The sequence below is a fragment of the Amaranthus tricolor genome, chromosome 1 (assembly GCF_026212465.1).
Source record: "Amaranthus tricolor cultivar Red isolate AtriRed21 chromosome 1, ASM2621246v1, whole genome shotgun sequence".
NCBI lineage: Eukaryota > Viridiplantae > Streptophyta > Magnoliopsida > Caryophyllales > Amaranthaceae > Amaranthus > Amaranthus tricolor.
In genome coordinates, this window is record NC_080047.1 from 9,632,361 (window position 1) to 9,655,909 (window position 23,549).

Below are 23,549 nucleotides of genomic sequence, written 5' to 3' on the forward strand. Positions count from 1 at the left end.
AGGCCTTTCTAACATCCTCGCTACTCAACGTGTCTCTTCCATATAACAAAGTTTACCTAAAATGCTTATATGAAGGTGGCAGTGAAACTAACAATAAAATAACCAAATACTCATCATCCACTTTTACATCAATATTTGCAAATTCATAATTATTGAGTAAAATTCATCAAGGTGCGGTTTCATCGGCTTCCCTTCTTGCAATCTGAGATCATACAAACAACTCTTCAATAAAACTCGATTGGTAACACTCTTTTCTATATAGAGTGATTCCAACTTTTCCCAAATGCCTTTTGAAGTTTCCTCCTTTACAACTTCTCCCAAAACTTTATTAGAGAGACAAAGTTGTATGGCGGAAAGAGCCTTCGCATCCATTTCTTGCCATTTTGTCTCACTTGTGCCTTCGGGTTTCTTCTCCTCACTATCAAGTGCTTTATGCACTCGATTTTGTATCAAATTGCTTTCATTTTGAGTTGCCATAAGCCAAAATTCACGCTCCTATCAAACTTCTCAATATCGAGCTTCATTGTAGCCATGTTGCACCAATATGACCTCTAAATCACGATAATAACGACTTGGCAATGATACCAATTGAAAACAATGCTATATTAGAGATCAAACAACGTGTTTCAAACACTAATATCACCAAGATCGAATGTATGAAGTCTTGTGACAAACAAATTACGCTATCAATGATATCGATGTTTGTAGGAGAAAATAATACAATAAATACGACACAAAAGATTTAACAAGGTTCACCCAATTAAGGTTACGTCCTCCCGTGTGTAGTATCTCTTATATTATCATAAAGGAGTTCAAAGAACTCTCAAATATGGAGAATTACAATAGAGAAGAGATTATGCTAGTGTTTGGCTTGGGATGTATTTTGTGGATGATTTAGATGTACATATGAGCTTCCCTTTTATAGGAGTGATTACAATTAATGAGTAATACAGCTTTAATGCTAAATTTAAATCACAAAGAAACTGCTTCACAAGACTTCAAACGTCAGAGAAAGAATCCAAGGTTGTGCACTGTGTTAGACGCTCGTTCGAGCAGCTCCTCTACTGACCCACTGAACTGCTATTGGTCAAACGCTCGTTCGAGCATGGGCTGTTAGAGGCTACTGACTTTACGCACCATTTAAGTCACCTTGGATACCCTAATTTCCTTGTGGAAGGCACTCAATACAACATCATAAACTGATGCATTTCCCTCATTAATCACATTCATCATGCCATCTTTAATTCGTATGTTTAAGTCTAGCTTCGATGTCTTTCATTACTTCATGCATTGACTCACACTCTTAAACACCATCATTAAATAACACACTTAATCACCCATTAAACCTCTCAAGAGATACCATCTCTATGTGCATGACTTGATTGTACACTCAAGTCACCATTAACATTAACAATGGTCATCTAATTGTTAGGTGGATTTTATAGTCTAAAAATACATTAGGAATTCTCCACCTCCCAAAATCTTGTCCCTCTTTCCTTGAAATTTCTCTTCATTGTTTCTTCTTAACTTGAATGTGTATTTGGCTTAACACTAGTCTACTAAGGAATTTATTTTGGATAATTACTATACGAAATTTGTGAGTGTATTATTTTTTAGTGCTAATTAACGTCATTGATTTGTTTGTATATGTTCTTGATGTGAGGGTAGAATTATTTTTTTTGATATATACATCGAAAGTTAAGTGATATGGAAAGATTTAGGTATTTATCTATATTCGAAAAATCGTGAATATTAAATTAACAATCATGCTATACTAATAAGATAATTTAGAATTAAGATTGCCCAATTTATCGCTTATTCATTTGAGTAAAAATAAATTTTATTATTGTGTAACATATAACATAAAAAAATAATAATTATGTTGGTTCAGACTGAATCAACATAATTATTCATTTGATTAAAAATAAACTTTATTATTGTCTACTAAACCATTCAGTACATATGGAGATGAGCGCATGTGTATTTTCGTCTCCTCCAATAGTAACATCATGAATTCGCCACGCTATGCACTACTAGATGTCTAGATGGCTCATATATGCATGAAATGTAATCTATGGCTCCTCAAGGGTTAATCTAGGAGGGTGCAGATTATGCCAAACATAAGGCTGGTTATGAAGCTTCTGCTTGGAGTATAATAATCTCATAGGCTCGTAGTAACATTTATAAGTCTTTATTAAGAGAAAAACTTTTCCTTAGAAAAAACTTTGCACAACCCCACTACACTATAATTACGGGAGAAAGTGGACAATACTTGATGCTATTATGACTTTTCCTTGTAGAAAACTTTGTACAACCCATTATTAAAGGAGACACAAAATGTCAAATGGGAGGATTTCACGATAACACAATTTTTATTGAACTGATTCAGAGTATATTTATGTATTGTCTTAAAGTGATTACTTACAACTATGAAAAATAATTTTATATTTTTACAATGATTATTGTCAGAAAAAAGTTATTATTTACAATTTTAAATTGATTAATTAAAAAAAAAAGACTAATTATATGGATTTATTTTATTGTATTATACAAGACATTATGTAAAGAAAAAGTTCAAAATAGTATTGTATTATAGTTGTCTCATTCAGAGTATATTCGTTTTATTTTTTCGCTATTAAGAGCCATTTGAATTTTGCACAATAAGAACCAATTGAAAATAAACTTTTCTTTATCGCTAAGTGAGACAAAATTCATTAATTAACTAACTTTGTAGTTAAAATATTTGTCGTGGGGTACACTCAAAAACTAACTATATTTAATGTCCATTTTTCTCATACTTTCTCTGAGTGTTCACTTGTCTAATACTCTACAGTATAGAGTATAGACTTGTTATGGGGTCAAATAAATAAACCCGTAATTTATTTAGTCAAACCCTAACCACCCAACTCGGTCCAATAACTTCTTAAAATAACTACCCATTACTCACCATAATCTACCACTCAATTGATCTGAACTCATCCTACAATCCGTTAATCTTGTATTCATTCATTATCATATATTCATTACTTTCTGTCTCTCGATCTGACTTGAGCGTCGGAGGGGTTTTCCGGGAAATAACCTCCGGACAAGGCTAACGTTGTATTGCAGGATTGGAGGTCTCATCAGCGGAAGGATCATAAGCACTTTCAGCATACTGACAGTTACCCTCGATTACACCTTATATCCAGGTATTTAAATGTCTTTTGCACTTCCTCGTTTTATGACCGAAACAAGACTATACAGTCTATAAATAGTTTTACTCTCATCAAGTTTACCAAGTTTAAACACTTAAATCATCCAATATACAAAATCACAATACTAAGAATGTCTTGTTTTATTATCCTAACTTCTTTCATTTTACTCCTCACCACCCAATTAGCCACCGCAGTTACTTACACTGTCACAAACGCTGCTACTAACACTCCAGGCGGAGCGCGATTTGACAATGAAATTGGTTCTGCCTATGCTCGTCAAACTCTCTCCACTGCCACAAATTTTATTTGGAAAACCTTTCGACAATTCAACCCAACTGATCGTAAGAGCGTACAACAGGTTGCCCTTAATTACCCTTAATAACATTCATTAAAATTAAAAGAAAGAAATATTCTTTTTTTCTACTTCACTCAGGGTCGTTCCTGACCATAGGCAAGGTATTTATTTGCCAAGACCTAAAGTTAGAAAGGACCATTATATCTGAATATTCAGGTTAATAAAATAGACACTTAAAAACAATTTATGATTAGTTATTTTATCAATTAAGAAATATATAACACGTCGTCTACATTTATAATGATAATTAGGATATGCATTCTTTTGTTCATAAAAACCAGGGACAACACTGACTTCACTTGCTACCATTCTCGTATAAATATTCTTTTGTTCTACTCGTTATAATTTTTGTATTATGTTTCTAATATTTATACTTCATAATAATAATTACATAAAAATAAAATTAGTATACTCTTGATGGAATCATGAAAAGTTAAATAACAAAATTAAAAGCAACTTGTCAAGTGGCAAATTAGAATGTATTATTTTCAATGTATTGTGCACGGTTTTTATTAAAATGGACTCTGTAAAAAAATTGTTTAGACTTAGTGATGTATTGATCAACATGCAATACTTTTCATGATAGTATTTTTTAAAGAAAAAATTACCGTCAATAATTTAAATTTGGTTGATTTTCTGTAATAATACAAATTTTTAATTAATCATGAGTAATATCAACTTAAAGGTGTATTTTTCTAGAATAATATCATCAATTTGTTTAACCATTAATTTACTTATTCTTTTCAAAGAGCCTATTATAAACAAAAGTTAGTATCAGTCTAGGCAAAACCCTAAGTTGGTATTATCCATGGTTAATCAAAAATTAATATAATTATAAAAAAATTAATAAAAGTTTAATTCATAGTAATTTTTTCTTTTTAAAATGGACATGTAACAATTAGATATAAAGGATGTCTTCTTTGAATAGAGATTTTAAAAAAAGAAAAACAAATTCCAATCCACGAAGAATTTACAAGGAGACAAAAAGAGAAGGGCAAAACAAGGATTTGTTTCGTTTTACAATTTTTGTAGACTTCTCTCCCAAGTCCATCACACGACCACTACTTACATTCACTTATTTCTTTGACTTAATCATAGTTTTTCTGTTATTCTTTTCTGATTTTTTATTTTATAATTCGACTTTTAAGATTCTTCATTTTTTTTCCTTCTCTTTCTAAAGCTTTTTCATGTTTTTGTATCTTATTTTGTTTTTAAATTTTTTTATCAATACTCAATCAACTACTCTATATTAATTTTCTTTTTCTTACAATTAATTCTCTCTATTTTTTTTCCAATTTCCTACTTCTTAAATTAAATCCGAAAAATCTAATTATTACAAAATAGCTCACGTATAGTTTCACAAAGGTCGACTAACATATATAATCGACTACTCATCTTAATACCAATTAGTTTTAGGATGAAACATCATTAGATTTATGTGCAATCAACTCTTTTCTTATATAGGTTTTATTGTGTACAAGTCTAGTAAAAAAACTAATAATAATAATAATAATAATAATAATAATAATAATAATAATAATAATAATATGCAGGTAAGCTTAATAGTGGAGAACATGGAAGAAGTTGCCTACACAAGCAACAATCAAATCCATCAAAGCGCAAAGTATATCCAAAACTACCCAGGAAACGTCAAAACAGAAGTAACAGGAATTTTATACCATGAAATGACCCATACTTGGCAATGGAGCGGTAATGGGCGGGCTCCAGGTGGATTGATTGAAGGGATTGCGGATTTTGTCAGGCTTAAAGCGGGTTACGCCCCGTCTCATTGGGTCAAACCGGGTCAAGGTGATAGATGGGACCAAGGTTATGATGTTACTGCAAGGTTTTTAGACTATTGTGACAGTTTAAGAAATGGTTTTGTGGCTCAACTTAACAAGAAAATGAGATATGGTTATAGTGATGCTTATTTTAGTGATTTGTTGGGGAAGTCTGTTGGTCAACTTTGGAATGACTACAAGGCTAAGTTCAACAATTAAGTTATGTATTTGCGATAAGTGACATTTTCTCACGTAATATGCTATATTTAGTTGCAAGTATTTCAAAATGGCCGGAGATAATATAATATATTAGTTCTCCAGTTTGGCACACTTAACCGTAAAAGCTCTTACTTTGATTTACGTAATGTAGCAAAGTCAAGAGTAAAAGTAAAAATATTACTTATGTTGGTACTTTAAAAATATGAAAAAGAGATGAATAATGGAGAGCTTGCTTATTACTTTCACCGTTTTGAAATATTTGCTACATTATGGTTATTAACATTATTCATAGTTTAAGTTTATTTTATATTTTGCGGCTAGTATGTAAGAAAAAATTTAGTCAAGTAAACTCTTATTTAAATTGTTTAATCGCATACTTTCATAATATTAACTTTTTATAATATTTAAATATGTATAGTTTAATACTTCTATATAAATGTTCAAAATAACACATTGAATTGCGTAAAATGTCAAATATAGTCATTATAGTGAAATGGAGGAATTATATAACTTGAATGAGATTTTATTGGCCACTTAATAAATTTAGGGTCATCTAAAATCTAACCCCATACAACTTATGTTTGATAAAATTTAAGATTTTTGTATATTTTGCTATATAAACTTGACTGTTTAACTCCCTAAACTTGTATGATCACTGTCTTTTGACCTACTTAGTTAATTTTGTGTGTCTTCACAAACTCTCTTGTTGTGAGAGACCATCTTTAATTGGGCCGGCCCATCATATATTTTTTTAAAATATTGTAATTAGGCATTAAGAATAATGCAAGTAGACATTTAAGATATTAAAAGTAGGCATTAAGAATAATGTAAATAGGCATTAAGATTACGATAAGTAGGCATTAATCTTTAACAAGTTGGGCTTGAGATACGTCTCTCAAAAAAACAGTCTCTCAAGAGACTAGCTAGTATGTCTTACAACTTTCATCGACTTAATACAATGCAAGAACTATATATACCTAGTGATTAGCCTAATTAAAATGAGGTCGTAATTAGTTGATATATATTCTCTAAGTTACTTGAACATTGAGCAATACATAAAAAATATTGGAAAAATTATCGGGAATAATCTCATTTATTGACGAACCGCTGTGAATAATCCGTACTATCGATTATTTATGAATAATCCCACCTTTCCACTATTTTTGCTCGTAGCACCCTTTGGAAAAAGGCAACCGGCTAATTCAGGTTACAAACTAGTCGTTGCAAGTGTTCTTCTCATTTCTTTTTATCTCTTCATCTTGTTCGCCCATCTTCTTTCTTAACCCTAACTTTCTTCATTCGTATTCTTCTTCTTCTTCACCTACTCTCTTCATTTTTGTTCTTCCTCTTCTTCACCTACCTTCTTCACATACTTCCTTAACCCTAACACAAGTTTCTTTTTTTTACTTCTAAGAATTTGAACTCCAATTGTTTTGCCACCCATAGTAGAGCTTCAAATTGAAATAATAGGGTCAGATGTGAGCATGAGTATATGGCAAAATTGCAGGTGTCTAAAACGGGTTTTCGACTTGGAGAAAAGTTCTATTCTTATCCAAATTGGCCTATAAGTAAACCTCTTAACTGTACGTTCTTGTTTGAAATTGGTTGTTTGGGATTGATGAACATTGCTTATTTTTCGAAATCATTAACCTAAACATGCGACACATTATTGAAATTCATTACCTATTTGATTCTACTAGAACAATGTAATGAGTAAAGTATCAAAGATTAAAAGGAATTAACTTACCATGTTGATGGAGACCACCAGCAGCACATAGTTCAACCTTTGAAATCGGAAATGTAGATGCAGATAATCCGACCCTAATTTCAGCAGATGCAGATGCACATGGAGATAAAGATGAAAGAATCTGAAATTGAAGATAAGAGGGAGAAAATCGACACAACAATTTGAAGATGGAAGGAGAAGAATTTGAAGATGATGGTTTGAAAATAGATTTATAAGGAGATAGATGAAATAAATGGGATATAAGAAATAAAAAGCATATGGTAACCTGCATTAGCCGGTTACTGATTCCTAAGGGGTGCTACGAGCAAAAATAATAGAAAGGTGAGATTATTTATAAATAATCGATAGTACGGATTATTCACAGCGGTTTGTCAATAAATGGGATTATTCCTGACAAATTTTCCAAAAATATAGTGATTTTTGTTTAAAATTATGTGTTCGGATGTGAAGATGGAACACTGAGAACCAAATACTACTCTGTCCCATATAATTTGAAGCAAAGGGAAAGTTATTGTTTTTTAAGAAAAAAGTAGATAATGCTAATAAATGAAGTGAGAGAATTTGTGTAGTTGACATTAAAAAATAGTTAAAATGTATGAATGAAAAAGGAAGTGGTGAGCCATAATCCAAAAATATAAATGATGCAAATTATATGGGACGAGCAAAAATGAAAAATGTTGCCAATTAAATAGAACGGAGGGAGTATATAAGGTAGAATATACAATTCGAGTAACATTTCTTTACAACATTAGTGCTTTAGTGATTAGCTCGGAAAGTGTAGGAAGTGAGAGAATAATTTTTCAAAAGGATAAAAATGTGGCTGCTGGGATTCGAGCCCAGGTCTCCACGGCCACAACGTGGAATTCTTACCACTAAACTACAGCCACTATGGTGAGATACTTTATAACTAATAAGAATAAAAACATATATTTTACTTAAAATTCGACTGATGAGTAATTCTTTTCGGCAATTACAATCACTATTCACTGCTCTAAAAACTTTAAGCTGTCTCATCATGAGACGGGTCAATATAATAACCTATTTTTTCAATTGATTAATTACTTTAAGATCATAAATAATCGTTTTAAGATTATAAAGTAATCATTATAAGACTATAAAAGTAATTATATAAAATTATAAGTAATCACTTTAACATTATAAGTGATCATTCTAAGACAAAAACTGTAATTGGGCCGGCTCAATAGAGATAATCTCACACTGTACAAAATACGTGAATATTTTATTTATTGTAATTTTACCTCCTTTTCAATATGATTGATGCAATTTCACAATTATAACACTTCATTATGTATGAAACAACATCATCAATTTAATTTGTAAATAAGAGATTATTTGTTATTTTTACATTAAGTCCTTAAAAAGTCAAGTATAACACTTGTCCTTGTCCAGTGGCCAGAGTTCATCAAATGTTGACACAAATGAAAAAAGGTAGTCATAACAAACCAAGTTTATCACGTGATTTTTCATCAAATGACCTGTTTTTTAACTATATGTAAAATATATATATATATATATATATATATATATATATATATATATATATATATATATATATATATATATATATATATATATATATATATATATATATATTTTGCGATCTACATAAAGAGGTAAACAACTATATGTCAATTGTACACATAGTTTTAATTAAGCTTTTGCATCTATTAGTTTTAGTAATGTATAATGTATTTGAGTTTATTATAATTGTGTCACTTAGGATTAAATAATTATAACAAACTAAGCTATTTCCTATATATATCTCTACTCATCCTTGGTATTTACTTTATTCACCGTATGCAATTACATACTACAAGTCTACAATTCAGAAATATTACTTGCCAGATACACCACATACGCGATGCTCAAAGCTCAACACTCAGGGGCGTTTGATAGATGGAATTTTGAGATGGGAATGAGAATTTAATTTTCAAATTTTATAAAGTTTTATGTTTAGTGAGTGGAAATGACATTAAAATTTGGGATTAGGAATGAAAATTTTTACCATACATTTTCAATCTCAATCCTACATTCTTATCTTCAAGTTTCCATTTACTTACACCAAACGACCCCAATGTCATTAAAAATGTTCATCATGCACCTAAATTAATCTTGTTATCTTTGTGGTATCTTTATATTCAACCCCCTCAATGCCACACATACATGAGTGTCTGAAACAGAGCAAAAACTAACAAATTCTTTAAGAACCCTGCGTAATTTTAATAATTATAGTATTTTTGTAATGATTTTAATTCTTAAAACACTTAACATATGAAATATTACTTAATTCAATATTGACGCTCTTGGAGCCCTGTACATGATCAAAACCTCCCTTAATGCGAGCGGTATAAGATATTCGTACCAGTCAGATCATTGAATCTTATTGTACTGAAAAACAATTCTGAAATCAGAGGAGAAACTGTTCAAAACAAGTTCAAGTACCAATTAGGTCTATTTTGCATCAAGATTTGACATGAAATGTTAATGAAACTCAATGCAATACAATTTATACACCTTCAATTATAATCCTGGGAAATGACAATCTATAATTCCCCTCAACACTCAGAAAAGAACTATCCCAATGGATACATACTTTGTCAATGGATTCATAATGCTAATCTAAGCTTCATCCGAGAACCTTATGAATCAATCTGTTGTATGTTCCAGATTACTTCGTCAATGGATACATACTTTTTCCTTTCTTTCATGACCGTTTTTGCAAAGTTGAGTGCTTTCCTCTCACATTCAGCTCGTTTGGCAGCATCGATTATTGATTCAAAATCCTCGACATGTGCAACCCCGACAATTCTCCTACCAAAGGAAAAAAGTTTCAGTAAAATGTTCAATGAGACCAAGTAAATCCCACATATGTTCTAGTTTTCCGATGAGAGCAATTCAAAGGTGATGTTGCAATAAAGAATCCCAACCAACAAGAATAACACTTCATCACCCCAATACCATAAATTGGCTCCCATTTATAGAGGATTTGAGGGTCCGATGTATTACAATCTTACCCTTATTAGTGACAATAAATAGGTTGTTTCTGATTGATTATTGGTAAATAGGTTGTTTCTGATTGATTATTGGTAGCAAACACTATCCTCAAATTCACATAAATAATAAGTGCACGTGATTTAACGAGCCATTTTAATATTAATCACATTCCTCATGCCCTCTTTAACGAGGGGTACGGGTATGGTTTGTTATTATGCATGTCATCTCATCTACCCCTGGACCCTGGCTTTATAAACGGGAATTATTGGGTATTATGGTATGATCTGGTCTTCCAAAACCGAAGAATTATGAATTATTGGACAACGGAAAAAAAAAAAGAATGAAACTTGTAAGACATGGATACATTCATACACATAGCAACAACCACTTAACAAAATAAAAGAAGTTGAGCTCACCTAATCATCTTGGCAGACCCAAATCCAAGAGAGTCATGAAACAGATCCTGCATATATTTTTCTTGCACAAGCCGCAAAACATCAGCATTGTTATAAATATGGGGAAGATATGCTTCACCAGGACCATCCTTGTTTTCGTCCCATAGAGAGACGAATTTTTTGTGGAATAAATTCCAAGTATCTGCGAGTACCCTCAAGATCCATTTCTTGTAAGCCTGTCCAACATGAGCGGAAAAAAGGCATGAAAATACTACGACCTAAACACAACTCTTCAGCAATAAGACAGAAACATAATTCATCACTTAGTTCGTCTTTTGAATTCGCGGTAAACTCAATATGATTCAAAAATAGCCTAAAATCCAACATAATTCGCTTTTTTTGATTTACGGGGTGATAAGCGAATCACGTGACACTTTTATTAGTTAAGGACTTTTCTAGATTCCCTGAAAAACCCATAAGACCGAAACATACTTTCGGGTTTTAACATGCATGTACAAGTGCCATATCTTACAGCATTAATGTAATGGCCTTAGGTAGTGCAACATGAACCAATAAGTTCTACTAGTAAAGCTTGAAGGCTAGCTCAGGTAGACTAGTCAGAAGGTTTACATCACCAGATGCTCAATCCACCAATATCCGTAGAAGTGAAATATACCATCAACTGAAGGCACATCAACGGGGGGCTGGGGTTGATAATGATGCTAAGAAACTGTAAAGCAGCTCAAGGTGTCTAGCAAATCATGCTTAAGCCTACGCTTACAAATTTAAAGCTGATAAAATGTGACACAAATCAAGACCTTCTTAAGCCTACCCGATGTGTATCAAAATTTCCGTCTCTCCGGAGTACAAAATTATTCATACATTGTACCATACCCTAAATTAGGTGACAGAATAATATCTCAAGCGATGTAAAGGGTACTGTGCATACTTTCATACAAGAGCAACTAATGGAAAGCATTTGCAGACAAAACAATGAAATCTTAGATCGTTTTCTCAGTTATGTACGAAATAGATGTATAATCTTTACTGTATGAAATAGAAATATAATATTCACAAATGAAATCATAAATTAGTGAAATATGAGATTTAACAGAAAAGAAAACCAAAATAAGATTTGCATGTCCACGAATAATGATGAACCAACCTTCCGATCATTTTCTTGATTTGCATGTCCATCTTGAGCGAAGAAGGCCAAGATAAGATTTCCGAGAAAGGCTCCGATGTCAAATCCCATCGGTCCATAAAAGGCAAATTCCGGATCAATCACCTGTGTTGAATCTTGTGTGACCATGACAGAACCCGTGTGTAGATCCCCGTGAATAAGGGCTTGAGCCCTTTCACAGAACCTATACCACAAGCAAATAAATTTATTTATTCGCACTTCAACAGAAACTAACAAGCAACGAACTTTTATATGGTTACTTTAGAGAAGTAATATTCAATATAGACAGCAAAATTACATGGACTTCAGTTGAGCTACTTCAAGCTTCAAAACATTGTCCTCGCGAACAGCCTTGGCATCGGAATCAAGGTGAGGAGAGGTCCATCGGTTGAACTCTGATACTTTATAGGGATCGGAAAACACAACCTGCTCAGTAAGCCGGCACAATTCCACGTTTCCACAAAATTCAGCAACTGCACAAACCATGGTCAATTACTCAGGAAAAGTACATTACACATGACTCACGATGGACCCTACCCGTTTAAAGTCCGTTTTCTATTTTGTAAGGCCCGATCCCACCCGTTTCTATTCGAGGCCGATCCGGCCCATTGCTCAAGCCTACACATGAGTGAAATCGGTAAAAGACAAACATTAAGATCATACAAGTGATGGATGTAGAATTTATTCAAGGTAACATGAAAAAAGTACTTAAAAGTTAAATCCACAACAAAAACTAAGATAGTTGAAGTAATAGCAGCAAAAAGCCAAAATTGACATATGATGCTGGTTTAAAACATCCGTGTAGAACATACATAGTTTAGGTAACAACAATTTTCAATAGTTTGAACATGAACAGAGTCGTCATGAAAAATTTAGAGCCCTGTGCAAAACTTTTATTTTGCGCCTGATTTTATAATAAATATATGTAATTTATTAATAAACTTAATATATTTTTTATTAACCTTTTCATATACAAGAGAAAGAGGGGCCCTGTGCGGTCGATCACCTTGTACACCCTCAAAGGCCCCTCTGAACACGAACCACTGCGATAGTAGGAACAACTTTAACCATTTCTCATTTCACATTCTAGCAAAATTGACATTTGAAAACCAATTACACGAAGATCAAAAGTAGGCTACCTTGACGTTTATGCTCCGTTGTAGTAGTATAAAGTAGAGAGGTGTAAAACAAAGTGTGAGCCATATATTCTGCCATGTGTTCAGCAAGCATTGGATATTCAACTCCCGCAATCAAACCTTTCCTAAGGATAATGTGTGGAGGCTCCAAATAGCGCATGCCAATTAAAGACATATTACGATCAAAATGATAAACCTCAGGAACATGCGCAGGGCACAAATGGCCATGCTCTTTTAGCGCCACTGCCTCAAAATATGCACGCTCTTTGGTCATTGGCCATGACTCCCCTATGCAACGGATGTAAGGTAGAGCCTGCAGTCCCACGAATAATAACGATTTTTACTTACATTATAATAGAACTAACTTGTACTCTCGATCATATTGTTAATAATGACAACATTCCCATTTCCCAAGTAGGCTTACAGTGAGCATAATCTATAAGAATTATAAGACTACTTAGAGGGTATGTTTACCATACTCATTAATTTACTTCAACTACCCTAGAGATCCTCGACACTCCACATTTATAGGATTCTTTGGGGTGTTTGAAATAAATGATACTTGATAGCCGATTAGAGTGGCTGATTTGACCAACTGTTTTATTCAATAGAGTTGGCCTAAGCTCTTTCAACCAACTAAAATTTACCAAACAGTAATATTAAATGGTTTGAATTAACAACCCAACCATCTATTTGTATCTAAATAAGCCAAAATTGTCCAAAAAAAGTTTTGCCGAACACCCTGTTGAATACTCTATTTTGAATCAACACCTGTTTTGGGGGTTAAAAATATGTTCCCAAGTTCTCGTAGTGTAGAACAATATACAAATTTAGTCAAATCAAATGAATAAAAATGCATTTTGCACTTTCTAAGTCCTTCAAGTTTTGATCATTCATTTCAACAACTAATCATATTCACTTTATGCTTATTTATATATTATCCAGATTCCAGATATGAATGTACCCTTTGAAATTTATGGAATATAATTTATAAACCCATGCCTCCTCCACCATCAATAATTTATTGGAAAATCCTATCAAAAATATAATTAATTGATTTAATGACCATGACTTGAATACTGATACCCAAATAACAATTTAACAACCCTAATATATACTAGTAAAGATTATGATAACATATTAGTTCATATTACCAAATTTATGACAAAATACAATAATCCCATTTCAAAAAAACACTAGATTGCAAGTACAATCACCCAAGAAAGTCAAAATCACAAAACAAGTAAACAATCCCAACAAGAGACAAAACCCATACACATTACAATGAAATAAACAGAAAAAATTAAGTAAAACATGATATAAAACAAAGAGTAAGGTGAGAAAAATTACCTGCTTGATGACAAGAGAACCAGAAGGGGAAACAACGATATAAACAAAGTTAAGATTACCATCGCCAACTTCTTTGATCTGTAAATTGGTAGAATCACCCAACAAAGAAGAAAGTGAAGGGGTTGATTTAATGTATTCGATCAAATATTTCTCGTCAAGTGGTCTAAATTCATTGAATATTGACATGTTCTGCTGATGATTGAGATTGAATTTGGGGAAGATAGCTGAAGATTAGAACTTGAAGAAGGAAGAGAAAGATCAATTAATTTTGGTTTAATTGAATGTTAGAAGAGTTTAAAAGAGAATAAAGCGGCATGACTAGATAGACTATAGAGAAGAGTGTAAAATAGGATGGAATTGAGGGGTTTGAGGAAGTTGAACTGTTGAAGGTGGCCGGTTAACGCTAGACCATACTAGAAATCATAAATCATAAACATCTATTAAAAAAACTATGGGTCCGTTTGATTCAGTGAGCAGGATTGGATTGGTATGGAACCCCATATCAGGATAGTATGGATTCAAAACCCCATACCAGACTAAAACTGTTTGGTTCAATCCTGTAATAGATATTCAATCCATTCACACTGTTTGGTTCAATTATGGAATGGATTCTCTGTCCAGTTTATATATATATATATATATATATATATATATATATATATATATATATATATATATATATATAGATTTTGGATCAAATGAGAAGGGGTATGAAAATGAGAAGGGTGAGAAGTAATCTAAAGCATTCATTTTTTTGATCAACGGACAGATTTAATTTGTTTAATTTGATAGTTGCACGCGGTTCATTTTGCTTTTTACATGTAATATGAACCGGTTTTTTATTGATTAACCGGTTCAATATATAAAGAATTTTTTTTTCTCTCTCCTACTTTACTTTCCTCCCGTTCCATCTTCCTCAAGAATTTTCGTTTGAATCTGCATCTTCCTCCCGTTCTTCAACACTTAATCTGCTTTACTTTCGTTTGAATCTCGACATTTTCATTGTTCTTCAATCGTTCTTCGAATTTATTTCAGGTATTTCTTCAATAAAACTCAACAATGTAGACATTTTTGCTTGTTTTGTGTTGTTGTTTCAGTTCTTGAATTAGTATATAAAAACACAACCGTTCTTGATTTAAGGGTTTATTTTCTTCGATTTTTGGTGTTTATTTGAATATTACTGTGGTATTTGATATTTAGGGTTAATTTCTGTTGATCTTCATTCTGCGATTTTACATTTTCATTCGATTTTTAGGGTTTTGATTTTTTTATTCTCGACATTTTGATTTTTATTCTGGATTTGAGTATTATTCTGTTATTTAGTTGTCATGATGATTGTCAGAAGGTAATGTTATTCTCGACATTACATTTTCATTCTTTTTCATTCTGGATTTTCATTATTCTCGACATTACATTTTCATTTCCTTTACATTTTGATCTTCATGATGATGACTTCAACTTCGATTATCACACTTTTTTTTAGTTGTCATGGCAAAAACAAGAGGTTCGTCAACTTCGAAGTCAGGTCATCAACGAGGTCGCAGTATTCCAGTTGATATTCCCTCCACTTCTAATTTACATTTGAATTCCAACACAAGAAAGAGAAGAGCTGAGGAAACTAACAATGTACAACAAAGGTCTGTAAGGTAATTTTATTAACTAGTATGTTGAATTCCAACATTGTAATTCCAACAAAGTATTCCAGGTCATCAACATTGTAATTATTCATAGTCATAGTATCATTTATTGATAACATAGTATCTTTTTCTAAGAACATTGTACATATTTTTTGTTGTTGCAGGTTGAGATCTACATTTCAGACCAAAAGTAGACCTTCTCAATTGATCAAATTGATGAAGGGATTCACTGAGAAACAAAAAATCTCAGTGAGAGAGATTGGTTTTGGTGGCCTTCTTAGTTTAAAGTTATGTAGAAATCCATCTGCAATGCTTGGTTGGCTTGTAGATTGTTTTGATCCCGGTAGTTGTATGTTTTCAATAGACTCTTTCAAGTGCTTTCAAATTTCTGAACATGACGTATATGATGTTTTTTGTCTACCTCTGAATCCAAACAATGATGTAGAATTAGTTTCAAGGTGTGCGAACAAGTATAATCCTGATTTTCCCTTGAAACAAGAATTTAGATCCTTTTTTGGTTATGAAGATACAAATGCAGCAATTCCCTTAGAATTGCTTGAACGAATGATCCCTAAGATGATTGATGGTGGGGATGAGTTCAAGCAACTTTTTGTTTTGCATGCTATTTCTTCTTTCTTAGCCCCTACCCAAAACAGAACAATAGACCTTAAGATTGTAAAGTCTATAGTAGATCCGAATAAGATTAGTACTTTTAATTGGTGTAAATATGTTCTTGATCAGTTTTGTGACTCTGTTGTTAGATATCGTAAAGGAAAGTTGCAATTTTTTTCTGGATGCATTGTTTTGTTGGAAATTATTTATTTTCATCGTTTGAAATTCAAGAATATCTCTTTGCCATCCTCTTTACCTCTTATCTCTCATTGGACTGATAAGGATGTGTCAAAAAGAATTAAGGAGGAAACATCTGCTAATCATTTTGGCAGTGGTTTAATTTTGAGTACATATCCTGTGAGTGAGACGATGGTGTTTGAGTATGGTCAAGCTGTTGGGTTAAAGGTGAACCACGTTGATACTGCACAACCAAGTGTAAATGAAGAATCCTTCAGAGATCAAACAGTGCAAGACGATGATAAAATTGAGTTTCAGTTGCCTTCAAATGCAATGCGTAATTCTGATATACGCCGATTAGCCGGAGATGTAAGTATAATCTTACTTATTTATGTTGCCTTCAACATTATATTTTTTAATAATAACAAATATTTTTTTTGAAGACAGTAGCATTTTTCAATGTATAGTAACTTGGCATTAGTTCATAGTAACTTTTAATCAGTCCCTGAACATAATCAGTCCCTGAACTGTATAATCAGTTGATCCCTAATTTAATAATAACAAGTATAATCAGTCCCTGAACTGTATAACAAACATTTTTCAAATTTTCAAAATAGAACACAGTAGCTATACATTGTCATAGTAACTTTTAATCACAACATAGTATCTTTTTCTAAGAACATAGTAGCATTCACCTTGGCAACAAATATTTTTCAAAATTTCAAAACAGAACACAGTAGCTATACACAGTCATAGTAACTTTTAATGATAAAATAGTATCTTTTTCTAAGAACATAGTAGCATTCACTTTTGGAAAATAATCATAACATAGTATTTTTTTTATAATGTTATAGTTACTTTAATTTGAACAACATTTAACTTTATCTTTACTTATTTTTGTAGGAAATATGTGAGTTGCTGATGCTCATGAGGAGGGACACTCAAGTTGTCTCTGAGTTTTACATGGAGAAAATTAAGTTGTTCTTAGAACAAAAACGTTCATTTTCTTCTCCTCCTGTCCCTTTTGCTGATGTTCCTTCTACCTCATCCACACCTTTTTCTGAAACCCAAAGTTTTTTCATGAATCCTACCGTGCTGAATACAATCGATGAGATAATTGACACGGTTAAATGGGTTACCTCTATTCCAAGTATGGTGAATGAGGTTTTTGTTGCTGATGAGGGTAATGTAGATGTTTTGCATCAGGTAATTGAAGATGATGTAGTGGATGAGGTTGAATTGGATCAAGTTGTTGATGATGTGGCAAATAATGTCACTGTTTTTGAAAGCCATGGTTATGAGAATGTATTGATACATGGCAGGGCAAGGTGTTCCATTCCTTTTAGAGGTTTGAATGATAAATTTACGTTTGTTTCACATCTGATGAAATCAAACAAAAAATATATGAGAACACTTGGTTCGTTACTTCAAGAAACAGTCGACTATTGTTTTGTTTTTGACAAATGTTTCGACAATAGGTGAGTTTTTTTTTTTTGTTTTTCTTTTTTTGTGATTTTTGTTTTTTATTATACTTATTTTATTCCTTTTATTTGACAGTGAATTGCTTGTGAATTTTGAGGACAATTTGAGAATTCAAAGGGAAGAGTTTTATACTCTAGGGGATCCCTCAAAGTGTACTCATGTTTCTGTTGTGGATTGTTGGTGTTTATTACTCAATGAAAATGAAAAGAACAAACAATCTTCCAAAAAGTTCTTTTTTAATGCTAGTTCTAGTGTACGTTTTTTGTCATTTTTATTCTAAATAACTTTTCTTTTATTTTGAACTATTTTTAGTTATTTCATTGTTTATTTTTACAGCTTGCTTTGTTGGATTTTAATAATAGTGGTGGTTCTCAACAAATTGATTTAATTTATGATTCTTGGGTCAAATGGGTGGATTTCAACCAAGTTGATTTGTCTAAGTTTGATCTGGTAAGATATTTTTTTAATGATTGATTTACTTATATAGTCACTATTTTAGTTATTATAGCTACTAATAGGTAGTTAGTACTTGTGCAGTCACTTTTTTTTAGATATATTTATTGATTCAGTGATATATAATATACAGATTGTGGTTCCAGTACTGAAGGGCAGTCAGTACTTCTTACTTCTTTTGAATATGAAGTTAAGAATAGTGCAATGGATTGACAATGTGAACCATACTGCTATTTCAGAAGAAGAAATTAGAAAGCTAGGTGACACTATGGTATGTGTAGCATTTTATTATCCTGAAAAACCTTTTGCCTATGTTGCTAAGATTATGAAATATTTATTAATAAATATTTAAATGAAACTTTTGTAGAAAGATTTGCTGTCAACAATTTTTGATGATAAGATGCAAGCTACTGATGTTATTCCATTATGGAAAATGGAACGAGTTCCCACTGATTGGAAAACGACTGCTAGGACTAACATTGAAAGTGATGTATTCATGATGATGAACATGCTGTTTTTTGAGGGAACAGTTGATTTCCAGTGTCCAATATTGAATGCAGTTACGATTTTTCTTCTTAATATTATCTTTAAATGAATTTTTTTGAATGACATTCTAATTAAAAGATTCAAACTAAATGTATTTTCTTTTTATGTAGGCTCCATTGAGACATGTTGCAAGAGTTAAGATTGCTGGATCTTTATTGTTATCTGATTTGAACAAACAAAGATCTAAAGTTTTAGAAGAGGTGTCCAATTTTAAGGATAAAAGACGCTCCATTGCCAAACAAGTTTCTATCAGAAGATTAAAGATTCGTTAATGTGAAGTACAAGATGAAGTTGTGAATTTTTTAGTTGTACAAACATTTGATGGAACATAGTAGATAATCTAATTGCTGTAGTTACTAGCTAATCTAATTACTAGATAATCTAATGTGAAGTTTTTTATGACTGACAATCTTTTTCTATTTTCCAAATTAAAAAAAGAAGGCAGTAGCTATACATTGTCATAGTTACTTTTTGTTGACAATCTGATTGACAATCTGTTGCCTTTTTTGTTGTTTTTTTTGAATGTTGTTTAACAATTTTGAATATATGCTCCATCGTCCATCTCGAAGAACCTGAATCAAAGAGTTTTGCATTACTAATGGATCCTCAATCCAATTTGAAAAGATATTAATTACTTACTTTTTTTTTTGAATATATGGCTAACTTCAGTACTTTGCTTTCCTATTAATTCATCAAAGATATTAATTACTTCTATTAGATGCGATTAAGTTGAAAAAGATAAAGAAGAAGTTCTTATGCAGTTATTAATGAACCTTTTTTTCTTCTAACTTGTTTGGGCACATGAATTGGAGTGTCGGGTTGGCATCAAGCAAACCAATCACCGGCCTAATCTGTTGGTAAATGAGGATGGTTTCAGGCCGGTAAAGTCGAAGTGGGTGAGAAAAAATAAAGGTTTATCAATTGACCAGAAAACCGCCATGTTTAATGGGCAAATTTAGCAGCATGTAGGAATCCTAAAATTGCAGTAACAGCTGATGTTCCTGAACCTTGTGCATCCACTAGTAAGGAGGATGCTATGAATCCAGCAGAACATCCGTGTGCTCCAATTGGGGAGATTTCACAATACCAGTGTAATCCTCTAATGACTAGTAATGGCTTTGAGGCACTACTAACTATAGATGATTGTGATGAGCACAGAACAGTGTTGAAGGAAAATAGTAGTAATGAGGCAAGTAAGGTGCATAACAAAGGAGGGGGGAATGGAGTGGATGTGCATAACCAGTCAAATGTACAGAAGACAGTAGCTATACATTGTCATAGTAACTTTTAATAACAACATAGTATCTTTTCCTAAGAACATAGTAGCATTCATTTTTGCAACAAAAGATTTTTCAAAATTACAAAACAAAAGACAGTAGCTATTCATAGTCATCTTAATATAATCTCTTCATCTATCTGTTCTTCAGCATCAATTTTCCTGCATAACAAAAATTTTGCACTTTCATTTACATAATCAAATTATTAAATAAGGATACAATAAAATATAAGCAAATTATATATTTTATACCTTCAGTGGGGTATCTTTTGTTGATGGGCAATTTCGACTATCATGATAATCAAATTTACCACAAGTTTTGCACTTTCTTTTGGGCTTCTTGCTTTGCTCAATAGTTTGTTCCTTTTCCCCAATTATTCTTTGCCTTTTTCCTTTGTTCTTTGATTGGATTGGGTTTTGTATTTCCATTGTCGAAGATGAACTTGTGCCTACTAACAATTCGATTTGTTGCTCTTTAGTAATGTCCACCCTCACATCATCACTTTCCTCCAATTTTCTACTAATATCTTTTAGGTTTTGTAAAAGTGATTGTAAATCACTCTCACTCCGTTGAGCTAAACCTACACAATTGAATATTTCACACCAAACTTCCCCCAACAACTTCCCCACGTTGTTACACTTTTTGCTCTCTTCAATCAGATTCCCATGCAAATCAAAAATAGGCTTCTTTAATGCTAGCTTCGTCCAACGATCTAAAACATATTGCTGTGGTATTTGTGTTATTTGTCTTGCACTCATAACACAAATCGCATGGGAACATAATATTCCTATCCGTTTAAATAACTTGCAATCACAATCTACCTTCAACTCGTCAATCGAACTTCCCAGTATAAATTTCACCTTGTACATCTTACTTACCGTTGAGTCCAAAACAGTTATACTTTCCACACTTTCAATCTTTTCAATACTTTGAATATAAGTTTTGAAACAAGACTTATAAACTTCATTTTGAAAAATAAAAAATATTTTTCTAGTATAGACTTCACCGGCATGTTTTTCAATCGGCAATGGTGTTTTATATTGTGGGTTTGTGTGAAGTGATTCAGCATTGAGCTTATCTTGTTTGTACCTCTGTGCATCCATTGCACTTTCATAACTCATATAAAATTCAACAAGTGTCATGTGCGGGTTTGAAAAATGGTTGAAGAAACTATTAACACTTTCCGATCGGGATGTAGTTCTCAAAATCCCCCCCAATGGGATATCCCTAAAATATGCGGGTATCCATTGATCTCGTATACTAAATATACTAGTAAACCATTTATCTGTTTGAAGATTGTATTTGGTCATAATTCCCTCCCATTTTTCCTCAAATTCATCTTCTTCTTGATCAATATTCCACACACACCCATTTAATTCTTTCAAAAAATCTTCATTTTTGTTCAATTCCGGTCCAACTTTATCAGTCACTTTACTCATGATGTGCCACATGCAAAGTTTGTGTATTGTGTGTGGAAATACATTTTTAATCGCAATTTTCATTGCAGGGTCTTGATCAGTTATCAAATATGTTGGCATACACTCCCCCATACAATGTAAAAAAGTTCTAAATAACCACTCAAAAGATTCACTATCTTCCTTAGCTAATAAACCTATACCAAATGTAATACAAGACTTATGATGATCTACACCAGTAAAAGGGGCTAAAACCATGCTATACTTATTAGTGTTATAAGTACAATCAAAAGTAACGATTTCTCCAAATAAACAATAATTCTTTCTACTTATCGCATCGGCCTAAAATAAACGTGATATGTGGTCCTCCTCATCTAAAGCATAATCAAAATAAAACCCCGTGTAAATATCTCTTTTTCTGATAAAATTCTCGATCAACATCTTCCCATCATCTCCTTTAATATATGCTTTCAAATCCCTATGGAAATTCTTAAAATCTTGCATTGTCACTCCCACATTCTCATAACCCCCGACATTTTCCTTAAACAATCTAAAGGATTTAACCGGTCCTATATTAACCCGTGCATTCTTAGATATGAAATTTTTGTGCAACAAAGTCATTTTCCTATTACCCAATAAAAATTGACGCGATGTAGGGCTAACTAGACAATGATTGTGCGCCTCTTCGAATTTTAAAACATGGTATGTTCTCTTCGCTATGTCATATTTCAAAATCAATCTAGCTTTACAACCAATTCTTTTGGTTGATCTCTTATAACGTGCAACAACATCTGCACTTTTCTTAGGTTTAGGTTTTATGATACCCTCCCTACTACAAACAAAATATTTTAAAAAAACAATACCCTTTTTTTTGTAGGTAGTAGATGAACGTATATCAAAACCGCAAATTTCAGCATATTTACCATAAAAATCTAAGGCTTTCTCTAAGTTTTCAAAAGCCATACCAACAAATGGCTTTTTATCAAACTCACAATGAGGAATCCACAGGGTTGAACCATTTGGGGTAACTTGTGTAATAGTTCTTGGAGTTTGAGTCCCTGTATAACAATCCAAAGTTTTTCCAAAATTAAAAAAAGAAAACAGTAGCTATACATTGTCATAGTAACTTTTAATCACAACATAGTATCTTTTTCTAAGAACATAGTAGCATTCACTTTTGCAACAAAGTTTTTCCAAAATTAAAAAAGGAAGACAGTAACTATACATAGTCATAGTAACTTTTAATCATAACATAGTATCTTTTTCTAAAAACATAGTAGCATTTACTTTTTGAAACAAAGTTTTTTCAAAATTAAAAAAAGAAGGCAGTAGCTATACATCGTCATAGTAACTTTTAATCACAACATAGTATCTTTTTTTAAGAACATAGTAGCATTCACCTTGGCAACAAAGATTTTTCAAAAATGAAAAAAGAAGACAGTAGCTATACATTGTCATAGTAACTTTTAATCACAACATAGTATCTTTTTTTAAGAACATAGTAGCATTGACCTTGGCAACAAAGATTTTTCAAACTTACAAAAGAGAAGACAGTAGCTATACATTGTCATAGTA

At 32.2% G+C, this 23,549-nt stretch overlaps 3 protein-coding genes and 1 non-coding gene across 4 annotated transcripts; 1 reads left to right on the top strand and 3 right to left on the bottom strand.

Annotated features, from left to right (window-relative positions):
- The first annotated feature begins 3,275 nt into the window (after positions 1-3,275).
- LOC130824843 (uncharacterized) lies at positions 3,276-5,834 on the top strand. The gene is made up of 2 exons (XM_057689862.1): positions 3,276-3,552; positions 5,103-5,834. Exons 1-2 carry the CDS (start codon positions 3,325-3,327, stop codon positions 5,547-5,549), a joined length of 675 nt encoding a protein of 224 aa, XP_057545845.1. The 5' UTR covers positions 3,276-3,324; the 3' UTR covers positions 5,550-5,834.
- Positions 5,835-8,111: 2,277 nt separating this feature from the next.
- TRNAH-GUG (transfer RNA histidin (anticodon GUG)) lies at positions 8,112-8,183 on the bottom strand. Its single transcript has one exon. It is a non-coding gene; the product is annotated as a tRNA-His (tRNA).
- A 1,567-nt stretch (positions 8,184-9,750) lies between these two features.
- On the bottom strand, positions 9,751-14,765 carry LOC130824846 (methylthioribose kinase). Its single transcript, XM_057689866.1, has 6 exons — positions 14,376-14,765; positions 13,029-13,338; positions 12,188-12,362; positions 11,872-12,073; positions 10,728-10,942; positions 9,751-10,128 (listed from the first exon to the last, which is right to left on the bottom strand). Exons 1-6 carry the CDS (start codon positions 14,559-14,561, stop codon positions 9,957-9,959), a joined length of 1,260 nt encoding a protein of 419 aa, XP_057545849.1. The 5' UTR covers positions 14,562-14,765; the 3' UTR covers positions 9,751-9,956.
- A 5,905-nt stretch (positions 14,766-20,670) lies between these two features.
- On the bottom strand, positions 20,671-22,200 carry LOC130824850 (protein FAR1-RELATED SEQUENCE 5-like). The gene is made up of 2 exons (XM_057689869.1): positions 20,811-22,200; positions 20,671-20,720 (listed from the first exon to the last, which is right to left on the bottom strand). Exons 1-2 carry the CDS (start codon positions 22,107-22,109, stop codon positions 20,712-20,714), a joined length of 1,308 nt encoding a protein of 435 aa, XP_057545852.1. The 5' UTR covers positions 22,110-22,200; the 3' UTR covers positions 20,671-20,711.
- Positions 22,201-23,549: the final 1,349 nt, after the last annotated feature.